This window comes from Hoplias malabaricus, chromosome 5, assembly GCF_029633855.1.
Source record: "Hoplias malabaricus isolate fHopMal1 chromosome 5, fHopMal1.hap1, whole genome shotgun sequence".
Taxonomy (NCBI): Eukaryota; Metazoa; Chordata; class Actinopteri; order Characiformes; family Erythrinidae; genus Hoplias; species Hoplias malabaricus.
Window position 1 is genome coordinate 44,359,602 of NC_089804.1, and position 14,476 is coordinate 44,374,077.

Here is a 14,476-nt window from a genome sequence, read left to right on the forward strand (position 1 = left end):
TATTTTAATCCTCCCCTTTTTTTTTTTTATGTATGTATGTACTTATTTATTTATTTGTCCCTTTATATGTAAAGTGTCCTTGGGTTTTGGAAATATAAATTGAACTTTTATTATTATTATTATCATTATTATTATTATTACTGAGAGAAAAGTAGGGTTGAAGAGAAGATTTGTGGAGAAGAAAATATAAGGAAAAAGAAGAGAAGGATTGAGGAAAATTGAAGAGAACTTCAGCATTGCTGGTGCAACCATGGAAAACAGACTAAAATGCTTAGAAATACATGGCAACCGGACTCCACACCTCTCTCTCTCTGTCTGTCTCAGACCTCCTCTCCCAGCTGTAAATACTTCATTAATATCAGCCCGGTCTGAGGGAGTGCAGACCTCAAGCAACCAACACACTGTGAGTCCACACTGGAGATCGATATGCAATTAGAAGCCCATTTGCCAAACTGAAAGATGCAGTCTGAGGGTCTGGTCATGTCGGCTGCGTGATCGGCAGTCAATAAGGACACGGTGCGGACTGGAGAGGGTAATGGCCTCTGCATTACCGTTATTATTATTGTGGTGATTAGTACTACTTAGATATGGAAGTCACGCGGCTGTGGTGGTGGGCTACAGCAAGAATCCAATTTCTTCTGATTAGCTGTGTATTGATGGTAGTGTAAGTGTTTACATAAATGTTTGGAAGTTATGAGCAGTGTTGCATTTCATGTTTGATTTTGTGTTCCTGGGGTCATAAAACGAGGCCCTTCGGACAATCAATAGGGTTCTGTCCTGCAGTGGTGTATTGCGGCTTAAGGCATCAGGACTCATTCTGAGTGAGAGGCAAAAGTTCTCTCAGCAGAAGTTTTGGATTGGTGGGACAGAGGTGACAGAGAGCGAGAGAGTAACGAGGAGCTTCAGCTGTCCCGTCAATGGTTTGAATCTTTTGGTCGATCAGTGTATATAAAAGAGAGAGAAAGAGCAGAGACAGAGGGAGAGAAATGAGAGACAGAACAGACAGAGAGGGACAGAGAAAAGCAGTAGAGGAAATAGAATAGATGGAGAGAGAAATGAGAGAAGAGAGAGAAAGACAAAAAGAATGAGAGAAAACCAGTAGATACAAGTAAAATGTAAGAGAATGAGAGAAATAGATAGATAGATAGTGAGAGAGAGAGAGAGAGAGAGAGAGAGAGAGAGAGAGAATAAGATGGATGAGTAAGTGAGTGACTGAGTGTGTGTGTATATGTGTGTTTGTGTGTGTGTGTCTCCACAGCAGAGATCAAAGGCTGGTTCCTGCTGTGAGAATCGTCTCATCTTTGGATTGCCTGCAGTGGCCGTGCAAACAAGATGCCAGCTCATAACCGGACACACACACACACACACACACACACACACATTACATAATCTCTTACATCCCCCATTCTCCGTTCTTAAATACACCTCTTACACATGCTGATGTCGTCCCAAGTCCCTCCAGTCTCTCGTCCACACACTCTCCCAGGACAGCTGATAGTACAGTAGCTCTGCTGACCACTGACCCCGCTGGAGCTCGGCCAATCAGATTGTCTAAAGGATTAGCCTTCACAGACTGCAATTAATCTAGCCACATCTGACCCTGTGTCCAAAATAGCTCCCTATTCACCATTCTCTAAGTTATTCACTATATACTGCACAATTATATAGAACTGAGTACAGGAGGGAAGTGAACAATTGCGGACATATCATCCTGCAGGTCCACCATGGATTATGGGTAACCGCTATCCAGTGGTGTACATAGGTTGAACACTATTTTGCGGTGCATCATGGGGGGGTAGTACTGTACAGTGCACTGAAAATTGTTCACTATGTTTTTGGACATTACTACAAAATGGAGGAACTGCAAAATATGTAGTGAATAGGACACGGTTTTGGACACAGCATACTTGCTAACTCTCAATCCCACTCTCTCTGTCTTGCTCCCTCTTTCCTCATGTCATTTCTCTTCTTCTTGCCTTCCCTCTCTGCTTCAGACCCTTAGATTCCCTCGACCTTCTGAGGGCTTCTGTCTCCCCCAACTCTCTGTCTCTACAGGTTTTTGTCTTTTTTTCCCTCTCTATTCTCTCTCTCCAACTCGGTTCTCTCTCCCTCCATCTCCCTCTCTACACATTCTCTCATTTCTTACTTTACTGACTTTCCCATGTCTATATCATACCTCTCTATGTCCCTTTCTACCTCACTCCACACTTTCTATACTCTCTCCTTCCCTCTACAATTTACTCATGCCTCTGTTTCTCTCTCTCTCTCTCTCTCTCTCTGTCTCTCTCTCTCTCTCTCTCTCTCTAGGCACGTGCATGAAGCAGACACTCTTCTCCACCCTCTCAGCTCAGAGTGTTCTTGAGAGAGAAAACTTGTTTTTCCATCCTGCAATCTAAACATGGGGTGATTTTATGCGGCCCCCCAAATCAAACCCTGCTTCTCTATCTGTCTCCTTTCTCCTCTGCTAACTTTCTCTACTTCTCCTTCTTCTCCGCTGTCCTTTCACTCGGCAGCCAGCAGCTGCCGGTAATTAGAGGGGCCATCAATGGAGTTGCGCCTTTCTGCGAGCGAAGAGGAGAGCGAGAGAGGCACAGAAAGAGGGAGGGAGTGAGAGGGAAGAGAGAGAGGGTGGGGGTTGGTAGGGTGTGTGTGGGGGTGTCCTGACCATCTCCTTCAGCTCAGTGCTGAAGCTGGATCATGCTAATATGCTGCCATGTTCCTAATTATACAGCCAAGCCCAGCCTAGCTGCTATCGAGGGGCACAGAATACATAACAACTACAGAGAGAGAGAGAGAGAGAGAGAGAGAGAGAGAGAGAGAGAGAGCTCCATTTATTGCATCTGTAAAGCAGTGATCAAAGGTGTGGATGATTATGCATAGAGAGAGATCCCTGTCCTCTGTCTTTTCTCTCTCCCATGCTTTCTCTTCCTTCTCTCTCACTACTGCTACCTCCCACACCCTTCCCCATCTTTTCTCTCTTTCTCAGTCATTCTATAAATCTCACCCCAAGAGGGTGGGGGAGAAGGAAGGCTTAATTTCATCAAGTCAACACTGATTGTAGAAAATGTGCCCACTGTGGCCACAGCTGGGGCTGAGAAAATGATACCACACCAAGGGGATGGAGGAGAGGAGGGAAGGAAGCAGAAAATGATTAAGTGAGGGAGACAGAGAGAGTGGACAGTCATGTGGTTCGGATATGCTGCAATGTAAAACCATCTCACTGCTGCAAGATTCAGTCCAGACTCAGTCCATGTCATTGTGGACACATTTGCGTGATACACAGCTTTATAAATATTGTACAGACAGTGTGTGTGAGAGAGTGTGTGTCTGAATGTGCCAACAGTTTTCCATTAGATTCTATGAGGGAAAATGCTAATATGGCTAACAGCGAATAAGGATTTTTTTTTTTCACACTCTGCATTATGCAACACTGTGGGGTCATTTTCTTCTATGATGCAAAAAAGCTAGTAGGCTTCTGCGTTTCTGGGTGTTGTGAGATTCTCTCCAAGAAGCTTTCCCCATTTGTTTACATTAGTGCTGCATTCTGAAAACAGAAATCATTATACAATATACCAGGCAAAAATAAAACAAATAAATATATACATACAAATCACATGACTGCAAGCCTGTGTGTCACTATCAATATCTAAGTATTTTAAGCATTTTGAGTAGGTTTAAGCTCTAGCTTCTTTCATTTATTGTAATGGGCACTCTCTTAATAGGACACCCTGAATAAAGCTCATAAGCAAAATCCACAACGTTCCCCTCTAACTTTTGCCTTCTCATCCATTTTAAATCCAAATAGTACTGAAACAACACATTTCACAATCTGATGAGCACGATGGAGATTAAAACACTTTGAGGCTAATAGCACTTAATGCTCCTGTTCTAGCATGCTCCCTCCCTGCGGTGGAGGGGGTCTGGGCTGCCTCAAGAGCCATGCTGAAGAGAGCCGTGCTGAATTACCTTGAGCTCAAGCTATTATTTGTCCCCGTCCCGCCGCGGGGGCCATGTAAATTACTTTAAGTGCACTTTTTCATGGTGCTGCCACCATTAGGAAAATGCGAGCAGATCCAGCTGACAGTCCTATTAGAATAAAGCTGTCTTCTGTGTGTAGAAATAGGAAAGAAGAGGCAACCATCACACAGCAGCAGGACTGTCACCAGAGAAAAGTGATACACTGTAAATATAGCCCTTCAAATACTCTCTAAGAGGTCCAGAAACTAAGACTTAACTGACATCTACCTGAACAATTTGCTCCTGAATCTGTCCTCATTGCGATAGCATCATTTTCACTGAAACTTTTTGTGTTTTTACACTGTGTGTGCTAAACTCCAATTCTCCCCAAATGAAAGCAGTAATGGGGAGTCAACTCTAAATCAATCGATTCTTTGAATCTGAGCTGTCTTTAATTTGACTCTAGGCATGTGACTCAATGTCAAAATGTAACAGTGATCAAACTGTGTTTAACTGTGCTCTATTAATATCTGAGATGGTCCAAGTTAAAACAAAGTGGAGTCCAGCCCCATGGATTGTAGCCGCAGGGATTGAGAGCCAAAAGCCAAAATCATGCGTCATCGAACACCATCACCAAACACAATCATAGCAATAGCATGCAATGTTATGGTGAAAACAAAAAAGGATCCAGTGAAATGGACTGGACATGGGGAACACAGCTGTTAAAGGAACACTAGGTAGTATATTTTACATAAAATTACAGCTTCTTCAAAATCACTGTGATACTTCACTGATACTCTGGGCTTAGAACTGCAGAAACCATGCTATGTAACTTTTGGATAAGGGTAGGAAACCACCCCATTTGGTTTTAGAAGAGTGCTATAAAGGTGAATTACATTCTACAACTGTAGAAGGAGCTCCGAAGCAAAAAAACATTAAGTCCTACCAATTGTTCTTTATTAGTTGGCTTGTATAAATATAAGCTATATTATTTATTTTATTGATCATTATTATACATTATTTTAATTTTATATATTTCTTTTTTGCTGTTGTATTTTATAAACCCACATATACGGTCCAATGCAATACACCCCACCCACTCTCCAGCTCATGGTGAAATCAGCCTTACAAATCATTCCATGTCTTGACATATAGTGCAGATGAAGCACACTAGAACCTGTTAAGTCTCCCAAGACTTCTTTCAGTGTGAGTGTGTGATGGACAGATTATGACCATGGCTATGAAGGGCAAGACCCGGATTTAAGACTGAAGCTTTATGCCCCATACCAGACAACTCATTGAATTATACTTGAAAATATACCAATTACTGCCGACTACAGCTGGGAAATCTAGCTGTAAGTACACACAGTCACCACCAAGTGGCAGCCACGGACCCTAATCCCTACTGGGGGTTGATCATAGGCCTCGGTTTCTCTCAGAATACCTATAGCCCAAACTTACTCCACATTACAAAAGCTAAAAAAGGCCATTACTATCTCACTCTCCAGTAGAAACCACGCAGTAAACACAGTCTGTCAACAAAGTCATGTTATTGTCACTGTAAGCTAGATCCCAGAGTGTGTGTAGAGGGCACTTACATGTTGTGCAGCACACACCACCCGCAGTGAGGGTCTCCAGAGCTCAGACACTCGTGGCACGTTCCATACTGCTCACACGACTCGATGGGCACCTGGGTCACCTGTGGAGATCAGATGCTGAGATCAGATTCGATTTTCAAACGTGTGCAACATTGTCATTTGGCATTCTTTGAAAACTCCAATTGAAGCATGAAATGTGGGCTTTCATTGACTCCTCATACAGCTGAAAGAAGGCTTTCCAGTTTTCTTTTTTCAATTTAATTTTTTTTCTGCTCAGACACAACAGTGAGGTGTTCAAAGAGGGCTGTTAATTGGCTCCAGTGGAAAGCAGATAAGGGTCAGATAGGAGGAATATTGATTCCTGTCATCTCCAGAGGACAGAAGCAGCAGGAAACCATCACAACATGTCTTTTATTCATAATAGAAAACAGCAGAATGGACACATCCAGACATAAGATTCTGGTGTTTGATGCAGGTGTTGATGTTGAACAGTGAAGATTTTGATGGGCAAGTGTTTGTGTGTGTGGTCAGTTTTGAAATATATCCCGAGTATGTCAGAATATATGTCTAAATAATAAATATTTAAATAATAAATAACCATTTATTAATTATTACCTGTAACATGTGTCTTTCAACTTGTGATGAAAGCACTTTATAAATGGTTTTATTACTTATATAATAATAATAATAATAATAATAATAATAATAATAATAATAATAATAATAATATACATCAATTTATTCCCACCTGCAGTATACTAGAGTAAGAGCACTGTCCTGACAATGTCTGCAAAACCAATGTGTGTGTGTGACTGTGTATCTTCTGCACTTGGCTTAGGATGACAGACTGTCAGGAGTGTGTGCAGCAGGACCAACTGGTGCAGCAGACACCAGGGCTGTATGTGTGTGTGTGTGTGTCTTCTGAAGTTTATCTCAGAGACTAACCTCTGTCAGTGCAGCTGCGAGGTTGATATAGGAAGACTTGCAGAGCATAGTCATCTATTGTATGAGCCATTCATATGCGCGCACACACACACACACACACACACACACACACCCACACACATTCCACCCACTTATACGTACAAATTATCCATTACCCATATATATATATATATATATATATATATATATATATATATAAACATTTTCCAAAATGTACCATGCAAGTCACACACACTTCTCTCACACACACATTCTACTTGCAAACACATACACACTCACACTCCTAGGCTCAAGGGAAGCAAGTGTTGAATTCAGTGTGAAGCACAGTTCGTTGTTTAGTTTAGAAGAAATGCAATGAAGACACATACTACATCAGCTGCAATTACACACTCACACACACACAGAATTGTTAACAGCAGACGGAGAGCGGGTTCCAGAGACGCAGCTCACATTGTCTGCTGACCCACAATGGCCCTCAGCACTCTGCACATGAATCCTCCTGCTGGGGCAGCATTGCTCAAATGACCAAACCACTACCACCAAGTGAATAAATGAATGATTGTTTATGTTTTTTATTATTATTTCCAGGGGTGGGGGCGGGCTAGAAATTTGTGACTTCTTAATGTTAGTACAATGCCCCTCTCACACACACACATACACACACACACTCACACCAATGTATCCCACCATTTTTAACCATACAGCCTCCCCAAAGCAGAGAGGTCTGCTTTTATTTCCCTTTGTCGCTTATTCAGGAGAGAATGATATGAGAGACAGTGGGAAGATGGATAAGCTGACTCAACATTTGAGGAATGAGAGGGGTGGGATAATACTTAAGGTCCTGCTGTGTGTGTTTGTGTGTGTGTGATGTATTGCTGTGCTAAATGTCATTAGCTCCTCTGGGGTTGAGTAACTGAGTAGAGCGCCACCTGTCCCCTAAACCCAGCCCCCACAAGCTCCCTCAACAAAAGTACACATTCAGCCATTACTGACCAATAGGACTGCTGCTGTCTGGACAGTCACTTTTTCTTGATGGATTGACTCACACACTCACAGTTACTGTTTACATTCACATACAGTATCAGTCAACACCACATATGAAAATTGTCTTCAGGGGACAGACCTTTTCTCTCTCTCTCTCTCTCTGTCTCTCTCTCAGCCCCAGGATAAACAGGTGGTCCAAAGTAATGAGTCCAGCACATCCACGCTGCAGTCCAACCAGTTAACAATCAAACTCGCCAGGGGCCAGACACGCAAAGCAAAACAACCCCACAGCCAGACGCAACCACTCTGCTGTTCAAACATTTGCAACCACACTTCATTCTTTTGATTTGTGTACAAAAATAACTTTGTTAAATGACATTCTATATTTTTTACACATTTTGTACAAAATTTCCTCCATGTTACACATGGCTAAGGATTATTACATTACAAAATAATTATGGAAATTATTCATTTAACATCAAATACAATTTTTGCATAGTTGCTGCCTTGTAGATTTATCAGAATCTTTGAAACAAGAGGCATCTTTGCTAGATTTATTTATATATTTACTCTTCGATTTGTCATTTTTAGACTTCTGTATATTAATGCGAACTGTTGGCACAGTCTAGTGGTTAACTAATTATGTGTCCAAACATCTGGACGTGTAGTGCATGTGCAACCAAATGATTTGGATAGATATTAATCATAACAAAGATTATAAAATGTAGGGTCTTGGCATTTTATAAAAACACGTCCTAGAGCCTTGGAGTACATTAATGGAGGACAGATCATCTCGCTGCCAGATGACACAGTGTCACTGCTCCGGTTCCCCAATGAAGTCTCTTGGACAGTGCCCAGCCAGGGATGTGAATGGCTGTTGATAAGTGTGACTACATTTCCCAGAATGCCTGTGGGGGGTTAATATCAGAGAGGCTTACCCTCTCTGAGACAGATGTATGGGCATGTAAGCAGCTGATAAAAAAGTAATGGGGTAAAGACAGCTGTGGTGATAAAACTTCAGCAGGTGCGTGTGTGTGTGTGTGTGTGTGTGTGTGCGTGTTTACTGAGCAGGATCTTCCGAAAACATGTACACTATAGGCCTACAGGCCAAATTCCAGTTTACTGTGATGTACTCTTACTCTAATGCATTAATAAATTGAATAAATAAATGAAGTAAAGCCTTGGATATATGAGGCACCTCCAGAAATTGAACCATATTTCTCCTGAAAATAGGGCCTTCTCTTGTTGCGCAGCCCAGACGGCGCTATAAAAAAAGCCAAGAAAAGATGCGGCTTATCTTCAATTTAGGAAACTTAATTTTTAGAAACAAAACAAGCATGGATTATTTGGCTCTGACTAGGACTGCAGTAAAACTCTGCTGAATATTCACCAAGAGCAAACTGCTGCAGGCTTTTAATCAAACCCTCTTTTGTTCTAAAGAAACAAATATTTTACTGTTCATTATCATGATTTTAATTAAATTACCACCTTTACTTTTCCACTAGGATGACACTTTAGAAGGTACACATCCCTAGCACCTAGCATCTATACAAAACATCCATTTTACCAGGTTCATCCATCCATTATCTGTGACTGCTTATCCAATTCAGGGTTGCGGTGGGTCCAGAGCCTACCTGGAGTCATTGGGCGCAAGGCAGGAATACACCCTGGAGGGGGCGCCAGTCCTTCACAGGGCAACACACACTCACACATTCACTCACACACACACTCACACACCTACAGTCACATTTGAGTCGCCAATCCACCTACCAACGTGTGTTTTTGGGCTGTGGGAGGAAACCGGAGCACCCGGAGGAAACCCACGCAGACACAGAGAGAACACACCACACTCCTCACAGACAGTCACCCGGAGGAAACCCACACAGACACAGGGAGAACACACCACACTCCTCACAGACAGTCACCCGGAGGAAACCCACGCAGACACAGGGAGAACACACCACACTCCTCACAGACAGTCACCCGGAGGAAACCCACGCAGACACAGAGAGAACACACCACACTCCTCACAGACAGTCACCTGGAGGAAACCCACGCAGACACAGAGAGAACACACCACACTCCTCACAGACAGTCACCCGGAGCGGGAATCGAACCCACGACCTCCAGGTCCCTGGAGCGGTGTGACTGCGACACCTACCTGCTGCACCACCGTGCCGCACTTTTACCAGGTCAATCTACATGCATTGATGCATATGGCGCTGTATGTACAAAGATTTGTGGAAACCTCTTATAATTAGTGATTACAGCTACACTGAGTTCCATTTAGTGTTAAGACAGATGTTAAATTGTGCATGCACAACTTCTATATCATCCCTGTCCAATGAAAAACATGTAAAACTAATAACTGAAAAAGATGGAGATACATCGTTTGAACAGAGCAGCTGTGCCTCAGATTTTGTGAATATTACCTATGGAGATATTTTTTCAAAATATCAGGATCCATGTGGATGGGGTAGATAATGACGTTTCAGCCAGTTCATACCTACCACTAGGCACAGTGTGCGAAGGGAGGCCTGCACTGACCCCGCTACTATGGGCCGTGTCGCCAATTTTGTGATTTTATGCTATATTTAGTGAGTATTCAGACACCTCTAGTGACTGTGCTGCAGTCTGAGCAGAGAGGAGACCCACAACCTCTCCATTCTGCGTCCAGACTGAAAATGAACGGTGCATGCTCAAAGCCGCTGATGATCACGCCCTGGCCTACAGAGCGTGATGTTAATCTGAATGTTAAGTGTACACTATATCACTGCATTTGTGTCACACCGTCTCAGTCAGATTACCGAACCTTTCTGTGAGCCAGCGCAGGGCGTGTACATTAGATTTGAAACTGGACCAGATTAAAGAAAACTATATAGAAAACAATAAATAAGACAAATCAGAAGGGACAAAAAGAAGAAACCGTAGGGGGACTTGGTCAGTCTGGAGCAGCTGTTGACCGGCACACACTGCAGTCACTCAGCACAGCAGGCTGACACAATGAAGTCTGTTCTCCCACTGTGAGCTGCCTGTGTGTGTGTGTGTGTGTGTGTGTTTATACACATGTGCCTATGTATATATACTCCCTCATGTGTGTCCAGATAAATTAACACAGGCCAAGGTGTGTGCTCTTAACATCCGTGAGGTGCCCGGCCATTTCTTTATAAATGTGCATGATTCTCACAAGCTCATCTACAATTTCAAACCCATTATGTTAATATTTTCTTCCTGTTGCTGTCTTCACTCTTGGCACCAGAGCATTTCCATAACAAAAGGGGAGAAGAAGAAAAAGCCGTAATGAATTCTAATGTAATCTAAATGTAACCTTGGAGAGACGGAGCCAGCGGGTGCGAACCCACAGTTACGGTTTTCTGCCGAATCCAACATCGCCTTTTCGAGAGAGAGAGAGAGAGAGAGAGAGAGAGAGAGAGAAAGTGTGTGTGTGTGTGTGTGTTTCTGTCTCGGATGTGAGGAGTGTGTTATGAAAACAGTTGTGAATCCAGATCTCCTTGTAGTTGTGGAGTCCAGGTCAAGGTCACAAATAATGTACAATATTAGAGTGAAGAAATAACAATGTTAATGCGTGCCCCTCCCTCTGAGCAGCTCCGTAATTCATGCAGTGATAAGCGCTCCCACTCAATCTGTTTATCTGGATCTGGCTCTTGCTCCCTCATTTTCCATTCAGGTCAGAAGTGGTCAAGAAAAGCCTTGGAAGTGGGCACTTAGGAGACACAGATTAGCTGCTGGCTTGGTCTATGTACATTATTCTGTTTCAAGTAAGGAGTCTTCGGCTGCTGTATATACTCACTGGCCCTTGCGGTGCTTTCAGGTGCTCCTTATTATAACAGAGGTTTCTGAGTGAAAGTTGTACTACTCAGTTGATTTTGGTCATGCTGACTGTTATTCAAATCCATCAGGTCCACTGACCACACATGAGTGCTTTGTGTGTTAGAGTGCGTTGTGCATGGATCAGACACAGCAGTGCTGCTACAGGTTTTCAACCTCTCAAAAAAAACATGCCATAATTTTACAAGCTGCTGTTATGCGTTGTATATAAACAAATGTGATCTCTACTGTAGCTTAGAGACTTCACAAATAACTAGTTTGTGCTGGACGTCTGCACTTCGTTGTGATTCTCAAGTCTCTCTGGCCAATCAGCACTCTGTAAAATTTACACCACATGTGAGAAGGGGCTAAAAAAAAGTACCTGGTTCAGGTAGCAGATTTGCCTCATGGAAATGTGAAAAAGCAGAGTAGAGCCTAGTCGAGCAGTGTAGATGCCATGCAGTGAAAGAGAAGCACAAGGCATTGTGCAAAGAACCATTTGAGTCATCAAGCTAGCGTTGGCTCATGCATATTGTTGATTCATTTTTCTAGGAGTCATTGACCATTAATCATCAGGTAAGCATGACGTGGTAACTAGGTTAACTTCTGTCTTTACCGGTTGTGGAGGAACATCTGAACACATCATGAGTAAGTGCAAGTGTCGAAAGGGTACAGGCCTGTGAAAAGGAGGATGGATTGAAGATGGAAAAGGTCAGGAAAGCCAGAAGGTGCTTCTGGACACATGGAATAGATGCACACATTAACTCCCTGCACATAAGCCTCTGGCATGAAGCTGCAAAATGGTGGGCCATTATAGATGTGGCAAAGAGGGAGGGAGAGAGAGAGATAGGCTGAATTTCAAAGCACATACAGATTAGCATCGTAATTAAAACAACCATGTGCCCAATCACCACTTCAGTATCCAATAGCGGATGCCTATGTGCAGACACACTAGAAACCAGCACCCACAAAAAAACAGACGTAATTTGAGCCGCGGTCGCTATAGCAACCTGCCTAGCCTCTGACCCCTCCCACACTCTTGTGGAGGGAGTGATAAACAGCTGGCACCTCTGGGATAGAACACCACCTCACACACACACACACACACAAAGCACATTAATTTTTAATGCTGAGCAGTGAGTCCTGCACTAACAGCAATGAGAGTTATCGATCATGTGCCCTCATACACACAGCTACTAGTTCTAATACACCCATCCATATCCAGCGATGGATTCACAGACACACAGACACTCCTAAAACAGAAACACAAGAACAGGGCACACTCCTGAATACACAGTTGAACAATTATTGTAAGCAGACAAGAGCTAGAAAAAAAAGCAGTGCATGACTGTGGGCATGTGTGATGTCCATTCAGACATTGTTTACAGAAGCGACATATTCCGTCCTTATGTTGTGTATGTACAATATATTGTACAGGGTGGGCCATTTATATGGATACACCTTAATACAATGGGAATGGTTGGTGATATTAACTTCCTGTTTGTGGCAAATTAGTATTTGGGAGGGGGGAAACTTTTCAAGATGGGTGGTGACCATGGCGGCCATTTTGAAGTCGGTCATTTTGGATCCAACTTTTGTTTTTTCAGTGGGAAGAGGGTCATGTGACATCATCAAACGTATTGGGAATTTCAGAAGAACAATGGTGTGCATTACGTTACGTGGTTTTAACGTAACTTTATACTTTCATGAGTTATTTACAAGTTTCTGTCCACTTATAAAATGTGTTCAAAGTGCTGCCCATTGGATTGTCAATGCAACCCTCGTCTCCCACTCTTCACACACTGATATCAACACTGCAGGAGAAATGCTTGCACAGGCTTCCAGTATCAGTAGTTTCAGATGCTGCACATCTTGATGGTATGGTGTGGTATGTGGGGTACAAAAATAGTGGGGTCATTCTTCATCAATGGAAACCTCAAGGCCACTGGATATGCGAAATTGCTAGATGATGACGTGTTTTCCTTTTTATGCACGTTTTTCCAGCAAGATGGTGCACCACCACATTATGGGAGTCAAATCCAAGCATTCCTAGATGAACAGTTTCCTGGAAAGTGGATTGGTCGTCGTGGGCCAGTGGAATGGCCTCCAAGGTCTCCCGATCTGACCTCCTTAGACTTTTATATTTGGGGTCATCTGAAGGCAGTTATCTATGCTGAGAAGATACGAGAAACTCTGCAGCACCTGAAACTACGGATACTGGAAGCCTGTGCTGGCATTTCTCCTGCGGTGTTGCTATCAGTGTGTGAAGAGTGGGAGAAGAGGGTTGCACTGACAATCACAATGGGCGGCACATTAAAGCCAAGCACACCATTGTTTTTCTTGTGAAATTCCCAATAAGTTTGATGTGTCACATGACCCTCTCCCCATTGAAAAAAACAAAAGTTGGATCCAAAATGGCAGACTTCACGACTTCAAAATGGCCACCATGGTCACCACTCATCTTGAATATGCCCCCCCCCCCCCTCTCATATACTAATGTGCCACAAACAGGAAGTTAATATCACCAACCATTCCCATTTTATTAAGGTGTATCCATATAAATGGCCCACACTTTATATTGTAATTGCAATACATTTGCCCTTGAAACAAAATTACAACATGCAAATTAACTCACAAATTAATCATGGTGAATGATCCTGTTAAAACTGTTTGATTATCGATTTTTAAAAAATTCAACTTTTTTTTAACTAAAATATTTTGGTCAAATGATACAGACTAATCTTCTAAATATGTCACTAACACGTGTAATATATTGCAAAACTCATTTTAAGTGATGTCATCCAACATATATTCGGATTATAAAAATAGTATAGAAGTTATTCTAGTGCTCTTTTGGACTGTATGCTGGCTAGAAGTTTATCCATGTTACACAAACTTGCAACACACACACACACACAAATACACGTCACATCCAGTGGGAAACATCCACCGGTGACAAAACCATGCTTGGCTAAGCTGAGGGCAGTGTGTGAGTGACCCCTTCGCCATTCTCTGACTGCCCCTGCGGGCTACTGTGACAAACACACAGCGTTGTAGGGGGCAGACTAATCTGCTCTTTCAACTCCCCAGGTGAGAGAAATCAGAACACAGCCTTTCGCTCTCTCACACACACACAGACACATTTTATATGTACATGCACAGTA

General features: G+C 42.7%; 1 protein-coding gene across 1 annotated transcript in view; it reads right to left on the bottom strand.

Annotated features, from left to right (window-relative positions):
* The window catches only part of plxna2 (plexin A2), a 301,903-nt gene that overhangs the window by 134,793 nt on the left and 152,634 nt on the right, over nucleotides 1–14,476 (bottom strand). The window contains exon 5 of the mRNA XM_066670429.1: nucleotides 5,556–5,656. Coding sequence (XP_066526526.1) covers nucleotides 5,556–5,656 — 101 coding nt within the window. The remainder of the gene's footprint in view (nucleotides 1–5,555; nucleotides 5,657–14,476) is intronic.